Source organism: Danio rerio, chromosome 16 (genome assembly GCF_052040795.2).
Source record: "Danio rerio strain M-AB ecotype USA chromosome 16, GRCz13ab, whole genome shotgun sequence".
NCBI lineage: Eukaryota > Metazoa > Chordata > Actinopteri > Cypriniformes > Danionidae > Danio > Danio rerio.
Genome location: NC_141036.1, coordinates 34,807,614 through 34,818,622, shown reverse-complemented (window position 1 = coordinate 34,818,622; position 11,009 = coordinate 34,807,614). Strand labels below are relative to the sequence as shown.

At 34.8% G+C, this 11,009-nt stretch overlaps 2 protein-coding genes across 5 annotated transcripts in view; one reads left to right on the top strand and one right to left on the bottom strand.

Annotated features, from left to right (window-relative positions):
* Window positions 1–145: 145 nt before the first annotated feature.
* mc2r (melanocortin 2 receptor) lies at window positions 146–9,954 on the bottom strand. 4 transcript variants are annotated; one of them, XM_087285305.1, is made up of 4 exons: window positions 9,456–9,954; window positions 9,284–9,335; window positions 5,246–5,332; window positions 146–3,061 (listed from the first exon to the last, which is right to left on the bottom strand). In XM_087285305.1, exon 4 carries the CDS (start codon window positions 3,012–3,014, stop codon window positions 2,100–2,102), a length of 915 nt encoding a protein of 304 aa, XP_087141431.1. In that variant the 5' UTR covers window positions 3,015–3,061; window positions 5,246–5,332; window positions 9,284–9,335; window positions 9,456–9,954; the 3' UTR covers window positions 146–2,099.
* Window positions 9,543–11,009, top strand: part of lmna (lamin A) — a 47,054-nt gene continuing 45,587 nt past the window's right edge. Inside the window, exon 1 of the mRNA XM_087285062.1 lies at window positions 9,543–9,623. The gene's annotated coding sequence lies outside the window, so the exon portion shown is untranslated. The remainder of the gene's footprint in view (window positions 9,624–11,009) is intronic.

The window sequence follows — 11,009 nt, the reverse complement described above, 5'->3', positions numbered from 1 at the left end:
TATTAAACAAATGTGTAAGATGTGTATGATAAACCAAGACAAATTGTGAACAGTTTGAAGAAACATTGTAAAAATGTTTACTATATTGTTTATTAATGTGAATGAACTTATTGTCGTTTCACTGGACAGTTTGTTATAATAAATGTTGTTTTGTTCATTTAATACCAACAAATTTAATCTCTCAAGAAACATTTTCCACTTACTATACATTTGAAAACTACAAAATGCCGATTGACAAAGACAATCTGCTGACATTGCATGCAATTATAAAAAAAAAACAGCCGCTTATGACGAATTCACACCATGTTTTATCCTGATTTTTACTCGCCGACAGGTTTTGTGAAATGGCTTACAAAAGCCCAAAATTGTAGCTAAATATGGTCATTCACGCAAGCAACAATCACACAGTTTGAATGATCAAAAATGTGATCAGATGTCTGGAAATATTTAGCATGCTAAATAGCTGGACTTGTTAATGAAGCAGCACCTCATTTGCATTTAAAGACACTCAAATAGATGTGTTTTTGGGCACACACAGATAGGAGCACATTTGCTTTAATTATTAATGCGTGTGTTAAGTTTTGAGCTAAAACTTCAGACACATTATCGAGACACTATATCAATTTATTTGTCATTATAAAAAGGGGCATAATATGTCCCCTTTAATACACTGTTATACATATATACATATAACCTTTACAATCCAGATTAAATTTAATTACATTTGGTCAGTTCATTCCGACTGATGTGGTTACATTTTATTTGATTAAACTGATTATTTGTATCTAAATGCAACTTCTGTCCACTTCAGTCTGCAGCAGTATTTCTGCTGTATTTCTTCAGTAAACACCAAAAGATACTTTTCACTGGTGCAATCTATTAGTAAATCTGGCTCAATGTATTATGATACTTGACTTTTAGTTTTAATTTAAAGAGTCATTCATCAAAAAAAGGGTTGACAGCTGTCTTAATTAAGTGCAGTATGTAAGTTTAACATCCAGTGGTTCAACATCCAGTGGTATTGTATTCCTGGATCAAAACAAACGCAAGCGCAGGTTGCCAGATTGATGACCAACTGGAGCAAGTCTGACGATCGAGCCTAAAGGCTGATTTAAATCATGTTCTGTATCAATGCAACGACAACCGATCGAATTTTTCATAATAAAAAGAGTTTTTGTTCTAACCAACACCTCAAATTGATATATTAGAAATGGCTTTCTTGCGGCTGAGCAACAGAAAACTGACAATGATCACCTCATGTGCTTTATTCAGCGTTAAATACTAACAATGTAAGTTTGAATGCCATTTCACATAACATTTATTGCCATATACTGAAAGCAGCAGATGATAGTTCACCTCAAATTGAAATTGAACTTTAAAACTGTGAAATAATACAAACCAACACATATGAGTGGTTCAGCATGTACATTTAACAATGTTAAAGAGGTTTAATATATGCATTAATTATAAACCCTGTGCTTCTGTGCTTCTGACTGGCTGTATTTAAACTTCTGACGTGTTTCGTTTAGTGCAAATAGCCAAAATGCTCATCACTGCAAATCTCGTCATGTAGTGTGTTGTTAGGACATGGGGTTACAATGTAACCTGCTCGCCTAATGTTTACATTTGTGAAATTTTTTATATTTGCTAATTAATAACCAGATTAACTGCCTCATGTGGAACTCTGAATCTTTGAATCTCATATTGGAGTCTGCTACTGTCTACCTAAGGTCGCATTTCGGTCACAGAAGCATGCTTTGAGATCCTTTATGTCTGAATGAATAAATGAATGAAATATGTGGTTTTCCAACAAGGCAACCTGAGTTGCTGAAATATAATTAGTTAAACTGGCAGTGGGCGGGTTAAATAAATCAAAACAAAGACGGTTTTTCTTGGACACGTAACGCACATTTTCAAAGCAGGATATCTGACTGCAGCATTATTTTTCAGATAAACAAGAATGTTCACTTGGCATGTTTCTTAAATATCTGCAAACATATTATGTTTTTTAATGCTTTAGAAGAGTCAAAAAACATACATACAGGAGCTTTAATATTTATAATTTTTCATAATTATCACATGAAAAACCTGGTTCTCATTCAAGCACACCGCTTGCAGATCCTTGAAGCTGAGGACAGAAGCATCTTCTTATAGGTGTTGCGCAGCTCCACGCTACGGAAAGCGTAAATTGCCGGATCAATAACAGCGTGACTCACCAGTAACACTACATGCAGCTGAAAGAGTGAACGGTAGCATTCACAATACGGGTTCTCTGGGCAAATCATCATAATCAGCAGATGAAGGGAGAACGGAGCCCAGCAGGCCACGAATACCCCGATCAATATGGTGAGCGTCAGCGCCCCCCTCAGGCCGCTTTTCCTGTGTTGCGCCTGAGCACCAGGCATAGACGCGATTCGGTTTGCATGATGGCGTGCTAACAGGAACATATGAACATAAAGCAGGAGGATCAGGAGCAGAGCTGTGAAGAAGAGCACGATGAAGAAGATTTTTACAGTGGCTGCCTCAAAAAAGCCGACCATTAGGGCTCCACTGGTGCCACACAAAACCCATATTGTGAACAAAATGATCAGCACACGCCGCATGGTCATGAGCATGTGATAGCGTAGCGCATGGAAAATGCTAATGTACCGATCCACAGCTATGGCGAGGATGCTGAAGATGGAACCTAGAAAGCACATGCAGAGTAAAGAGTCCATGATATCGTCTATCTTCAGCTCAAAAGGGCCGCGTGAGTTCAGGCGTCCGGCGTCTTTAAACAACAGTAGTATATTTTCTAGTGCCTTGGAGAAGCTAGAGATGGTGTTAAACACAGCCAGGTTACAGATAAAGCAGTACATGGGAGAGTGCAGATTCTTGTTTTTGATCACAGCCACAATCACCAAGAGGTTTTCGCTCAAACTGGCCACTGCGATGACCAGAAACACCTGCCCAGGGACCTGGACCTCAGCGCAGTCAGTGTGGATGCTGGAGGGAGATTCAGCGCTGGGGTTCATGATGGATCGATGATCACTCTTAATTGTAGATCAGTTGAAAATTTGACCTAGAGGAAACAAATTAAGAAAAAAATGTTTTTATTAGGTGGATAATTTTGCAATGTGCAGATCGATGCATACATTTTATGGGCTAGTTTAGCACAGTAAAGATGCATTCAATTAATCATTTATAGAATTACTACAAATTATGTGTTCCTAGAATGTTCTCAGAGAGTTCCAGCTGGTGTCAAGACCGTTTCTGAGAAATGTTTCCAGAACATTCTGAGAAGGTCATAGTGTGGAGATTCGTAAAAAGTTTTGGGGAACATTATTTAGGCAACCTTCACTGAATATTCGAAACGTTCTTTGAATGTTTGTCACAAATTTCATTGGAAAATGCAATGTTCTCAGAACATTCCAGCTGGTGTCAGAGACTCCGTCATGATGTTCTTCAAATATTTGGGATAATATTATTTGGCTGACCAAAAATCTATTTTAACGATTAAAATAGTGTCCCAAAAAACTGAAAAAAATGGAATTTGAGAAAAATGAAATAAAAAAATAATAATAAAAAATCATCATAATCACTACCTGACAAAAGCTTTGTCGATCCCAGTTGTAAGAGCAACTAATAAACAAATATAACTTGACATCCAGTGGATCATTTGGAAAAGTGGCAGAAGGTAGATTTTTCTGATGAATTATCTGTTGAACTATAATCATCACAAATACTGCAGAGGACCTATTGGAACCCGCATAGACCCAAGATTCTCACAAAAATCAGTCAAGTTTGGTGAAGGAAAAATCATGGTTTGGGGTTATATTCAGTATGAGGTTTTGCAAGAGAGCTGCAGAGTGGATGACAACATCAACAGCCTGAGGTATGAAGACATTTGTGCTGCCCATTACATTACAAACCAAAGGAGAGGGCACATTCTTCAGCAGGATAGGACTCCTTCACATACTTAAGCCTCCACATCAAAGTTCCTGAAAGCAAAGAAAGTCAAGGTGCTCCAGGATTGGCCAGCCCAGTCACCAAACATGAACATTATTGAGCATGTCTGGGGTAAGATGAAGGAGGAGGCATTAAAGATGAATGCTAAGAATTTAGATGAACTCTGTGAGTCCTGCAAGAATGCTTTCTTTGACATTCCAGATGACTTTATTAATAATTATTTGAGTCATGGCAGAGATGTATGGATGCAGTCCTCCAAACTCATGGAGTCATACACAATATTCATTCTATTTCCACTTCACCATGACTTTATATTCTATACTGTACATTATTTCTGTTAAGTGACAAGACTTTTGTCTAAAATCATAACTTATTGTATGTAAAAAATTAAAAATCAAGACATGCTCATATTTTATTTTGGTACAATAAGCATAATTTAATAGCCTTTGCCTTTCATATAAGCCACTTCTGATACCAAATTATCAACTAGAAGTCAAGTTATTATTTGTTGTTCCTAAAACTCGGAGAGGCGACACGACTTTTGTCAGGTAGTTTAAGCCTCAACACCTACAAAAAATTTTCAATTTTATCTGAAACATTATTTGTTGTATTTCTACCCTAAACCTCCTATCCAAGTTGTCAGCTGTCAGCTTAAAGGAAACTACTGAAGCTTAAAAAGGACATTTCAGACAAGAACAGAACAAGTGATTAAAGCCTCCTACGTTGACAAAAATACCACATTCATCCATAAAGTAGACAAGTGCATGTCCAGTTTCAGTTTAAAGCCTTAGAGTTTTTGTACTTGGGGAACGGTGCAACAGTGGAAACTTTCAGTGACATCTGCATTACAGTAGACTGAACTAAACTTTAATTTAGTGGAACTTCATCTACTGTACGCTAAGCTTATTTGACACAATCTACATTTTAAAAAGTGCCATAGAAATATAGAACTGAGTTTAAAAAAAGCTACAACAAACAAAACAACAACAAAACAATCTGTATTTCTGTTTTGAAGTTGTAAATATTTGGATTTTTTTCGGCCATGATGTTATCTTTTTATAGTAAAAAACAATAGATTTTTTTTTCTTTGAATGAAAAACATAATTTAAAAACACAACAAAAGTATTAAAACTAGCTACAACAACTGCACAACTAAAGAACTAATTCTGTACTATTAATAAAAACATGAATGCTTAAATAAACAGCACAAAAGTTACAATGCTCTGAATAAAGTGCAATTTTCTGTCACTGATTACAATCACCGACCGAATAATTCAATATATGTACACTTACTCACCGTTTTTTCTCCTCAAACACCTGTAGAGGAAACTTTCCTCTGCTTCACATGTGGCAGAAACATCAGTCTGGTGGCAGCGGAAAAGCCCTGTTAATAGACAGCGTTTGGTCATGCCTGTATATTTGTGTATCCTTGAATGCTCAAGGCTGTGTGAACCATTTGTGTTCATGTTCCTTTTAACAACAAATAAAGCCCAACACAAGGCCTTTCCTCCCTAACACTCTCAAATGGTGCATCTGTGTGGAGACCAACTGCTCTCATCAGTACTGGGTGAAGTGGCTGCTTGATTGTTCGACCTTGCTCTTTTTAAAGAACTTTACTTTATTTTCTGATACTATTTTGCCAGATTTCTAAAATAGCCGAGGTTAAACACACACCGCGACTACAGGTCTTTAATGTGAACCATAGTTTGAACACTTGTCATTAACAGCTTTTTGTTTCATAAACTAATTTATTCAACCACAAATCCATAATTAAAAACTATTCTGAAATGAGGAAACTCTGAGAGTAACAGATTTAGTGAACAAGATTAATGAGGAGCAAAGAACTGAGGAGGCGCGCTGTCTGTCAGATGAAGTGTCACGTGTAATTATGTTAAGTCACGATTTATACTTAGTTAAAGTTTATTAGTATAGCCTACATGACGGATGTGTTTCCAATTGTCCTGTCATTTTATGTGATATTCTTCTTTTTTCGTGAATGTGTTCTAAGGTGATTAAAATTTTGAAACAATTAAATGTTATTGTCTAACAGAGATGCTCAAATCATTGAGCAATCAGTCCCATCTGAGAACAGAGGGAAATTATGGGGATGGTTTCGAGATTGTAATTTCAAATTAAATGTAACCTTTTATTTGTTTATTTTATTGTTAAACAACAAAAGAAAACAGCTAAATAAAATTTAGCAATTTAAATGTTGTAATTTAGTTTAAATGTGCATACTGTCTTTCTCCCGATGGACATTGTATGGATAGAGGACAGGACAATGAAGAGACTTTGATGAGCAAATCCAGGCAAAGTCAGATTCTACTTGACAAGTGTATTCAACATTGAACTCCAATGTGTTATAAATGTGACTGTTTGTTTTAATGCAGTAAGTTATAATTTAAAAAGTAATACTGCATTAGTTAATATGATTTAAAGTGATCTTTTCTATTTATTTTTTAAATAAATTAGGAAATGACTCATGGCAACTTTAATGTAAAATAGTTTGGTATATTTATCTGGCTCTCAATATTGATGTTGGGTTTTGACCCTTTATACAAAAACGTTTGGGCACCCCTGCTCTATGAACTCTGTAATGCTGTCACCAGCTGGAGACTTTTGGTAAAGTTGGACTTTTTTTTGCATTTCAGACTGCTGAGACGTGCCAGCAGCACAAAACTCTTAAATTTCTCGGGATTATATGTAGGAATAGTGATAAAAGATATATTTTCAAAATTATTATATATTATCAGTCAAAATTATATTTTTTTAAATATTTCATGCCAAATACTACTTAGAATATTGAACTGCCTGCTCATGGTTGACCATATTTTGACTTTCAAATAATGACTGTTAAGTAACACAGCAATCAAACAAACATGAAAACATGATAAATTAGAATCTGAAATATTTTATGGCATACTTACAAAAAATAAAGGTGATTTAGTTTTTATTTTGATTATGTTTTTAAATAAACTGGTCTTACACTTCAGATTTTACACTTCATAGTATATGGATTATTTGTAATACTTTTACCATAAGTCAACATATAAATCATTTGGTAGAGGTTGATATTTTAGAAATTACAGGATGTGTAGAAAAAAATGCATTGAGTGTGTTAACTAGCAACATTAGGAGTTAAGAAATGCAATCCAAACATTTTTTTTCTTGGTGGGGTAGTTAAAGGATTAAGATCATGTTTCAAGATTTTTGAATGTAATCAAAACAATTAAAAAAATGTTTGAATCAATATTTAATTTTTTTAAATCCTTATTTTTTAGGTTTTCAAATTGGCCAAATGTCCCAACAAAGCTTTCAGATGGTATTTCTCGATTAAAAAAAATAAACTTTTTTGACTGGTTTTTGGTCCAGAGTCACATATTGTAATGGGTAGTTAAAACATTAAATTCATATCTCATTTTAAAAACCAATGACATTTTTATAAAAATGAGAGATATGAGTGCTCTAGTGCAAGTTGTTTGAGAAAACCAGTTGCTTAATGTTGAACACTCAAATCATTAGGTAAAAAGAACAAAACAAAAGACAAAAAAAAAAAAAAAAAATCAATGTGTTTTTTTGGTGCATTGATTACCATTCGTAGAACAATATTACTACAAAAACAGTTTTATTTATAGCAAATCAATAGATCAATGGCAAGTGACACTGATGAAAACAGAGAGCCCAAGGCATTTGTGGAGATGGCTGTTACAGGATAGATGGGGCCTTGACATAAAATCGTTTGGTAGAGGTTGATATTTTTAGCATCTACATACAAATTCCCTTCAGAGGAATTACAGCAAGAAGAAAATACTGCTGCCTCAGTCAAGCCAAGGTGCAAGATACTCGAGGCTTGATAGTTTTTGAAAACAAATGTAATATATTAATTTTAAGCACTTCACTTTTAGGTTTACATTAATGTACTGTAAGGTTTTTAAAGTTTGGAATAAAGATTTATTCACGGCTTTGACCTAGGTTTTTTTTTATAATGTTTTTGCTTTGTGTGTGCTGTTATTGAAGATATTCATATTGATTGATCAATTAAACCCAACATTTTTAAACCATCACTGCATCTCATTGCCCATGCCACTTTTCTGGTGTTTGTATTGCTCTGCTGCTGGCAGGAGCAGCTCTCTGCATGCCATTTCAAGGCAGCTCTGAAAAAAGAGGTGAGTCTCTTCCACCATCTCTTCTTCACAGTCTGTAAGAACTGACAAAAAATATGTTAACCATATTGTTCTGTTTATGTAAGATGTAAAATGGGATGGGGGGGGGGGGGGGGGGTTGCTGGGCTTAGATGTATCTTTAAACTAATAATCCATGAGTTTTGGGGTGGCGAAGTGACGCAGCGGTTAGAGCTGTTGCTTCACAGCTAAAAGGTTGCTGGTTCGAGTGCCTGCTGGGTCAGTTGGCATTTCTGTGTGGAGTTTGCATGTTCTCCTATGTTCGCATAGGTTTTCTCTGGGTTTTCCCCACAGGTTCAAAGACATGGGCTATAGATGAATCGGGTAAGCTTAATTGTCCGTAGTGTATGTGTGTGAATAAGTGTGTATGGATGTTTCCCAGGGATAGGTCTGCTGTGGCGACCACTGATTAATAAAGGGACTTAGGCGAAAAGTGAATTAATTAATGAATCCATGAGTTTTTTTAAATAGACTGCCCATCTTAGCATAACATTATTTGAAATATGTTTAATTATATCAATGTATTGGTAGTTAATGCTATCTAAATGTACAAAAAATATAGCCTACATGTTAATGGTTGTTAACAAAATGTGAAATATTATCTACTGCTCTTGCATTCAGCCCACAAATATTGCTGGTGCTGCACAACCAGAGGCTGCAGTTTCAGAATTACATTTCTAGGATCAAATATGGCCTTACCCCACCCCTATGCCTTAACCCAACCACCGCCTACTGGACGGATCAGGAAGAACAATTTCTAAAAATTCTAAGGGTGCTTGAATTGCTGTCCTAGAAATGCGTTTCAGTCTCTCTGGTTTACCAGGAACTATTTTGGCTGCTCTTCTGTGCCCAGCTATTTAGATTTAGAGTTAGCCGAAGCCTGCAGTCACTAGTAGCTACTGCTCTTTTGATTTGAGACACTCTTTAAAAAGTTGCTAAATGAAGCCAAATGAATGTTAAAAATAGCTAAATTTGTTGCTGGGTGCTTTTAGGGAAACAAGCTAGGGTATTATGACAAGTTGCTAAAAAGTTAGCAACCAGGGTTTTACAGGGTTTTGTCAATCAGACTTTCAGTTAAATAGTCTTGACCTAATGTTTCATGTAGCCAAATGTCTATGTGCTAAAAAAAATAAGAATAAGTTAGCAAATCTTACCTTTTGTTTGTTTTGATCAGAATCATGAGGATCTTTCACAGTCACTATAATGCTAAGAAAATAAGGCATATACATCAAGCTACTAAAATTTTCATTGCTATTCGTCAAGTTACTAAATGGGAGCCTGATAAAAATGTGTGATTTTTTTAATACTTCAGTCAAAATTCATTACCTGTGTATGTTTTTGTAGACCACGGTAAATTTCTGCGTTTCTATGTATCGGCCACTAGAGGACGCCGCACGATTCCATCATTCTGCTGCACTCACTGCTCTGCTAGTGTGCGGCGATGGTGGATCCATGACGCCTGCAAACAATTCCTGATTTTGGGCTTCGGCAACTGTGAGTCACTATTTCCCTGTCTGAATCTTTGGTCAAACATTTAATCTTCTGCGGTGGTTACTGTAGTCCGTAGCAACAGCATTTATGTCGTGTTTATAAATGGATAGATTTGTATGTTCATTCTCAATGCATGACTCAACAGTTTTAACAGCATAATTATTTCTCAAATATATCCTTGCTGATCCCAGGCAGTTCCCGTCTCTAGTCCTGAATTAGTCATTTTGGCATGCCTTAAATTATATACAATTTTGTAAAAAAAAAAAAAAAGAATAAAATTTGAAGGCTATACTCACAGTATTCTCAATCACATTAAGTATTCTATAAAAATTACATGCATGCCATGCTGCTGCTAATTATTAAATGTTGTTAGTTTTTTATAAAAAATATTCGTTTTTTTACCGCTACAATTACAGTTGAGGTTATAGTATTAAAAAGTAAAATGTAGCTTTTATTTGATATTTTTTTAGTTTTCATTTTTTAAGTGTGGGCCTATTTGTTCTTTTGTATTTTTTTACTAATTTATTTTTAAGTTTTAGTAGTTTTAGTATTTAAAGTTCATTTAATACATATATTTTATTTAATAAAATATTTTATTGAAGTTTTTTTTATTTTCATTTTTATTAGTTGAAAGTTATTATATTTTATATATGAGCAATAGCAATTTTACACGAGTAGCAGTGTGATATGGCTGTATATCAGCACTGGTGGGAGCCGTGCGTAAACGTGTTTGCATGCTTTAGTGTTCCACTAGTGACAATAAACAGTCATATCGCACTGTTACTCGTGTGATAATGCGTTTATACAACAGTTTGACGGCATTATTGTGTTTAAAAAAGAAAATCAAACAGAGTCTAAAAATTCTTTTGAATGAGGAACTACTTTCTTTTACCATTCATTCACATCTGAAGCTGATGTCAAAACAGCAAAAACCATTGCTACTTCACCAACGTCACTTTAGAGCTAGTATTAGAATGATTCTCTAGAGTAATATCTAAAGTCAGGGGCCTGCAGGATTTTATTCAAAAGAACGCACATATCCAGCACCACCCTGCCCCATCATCCCTTATTCATATTTCAACCTGAAAAGCACTGGTGCTTGCTGTCAAACGCTATAGGCCTATTATTTAAGGGCATTTGTTACGAAACTGATAGGATCAAACTTATGTTTCCTGTTTATATATATATATATATATATATATATATATATATATATATATATATATATATATATATATATATATATATATATATATATAATATATATATATATATATATATAAATATGTATATGATTTGCTTAAACACTCCCTCAACTGAACTTGCCGCGAGTGAGATTGAGAAAATGAAAGCACGTCCTTGTATCCTAATTTGAATACATTTTTTATT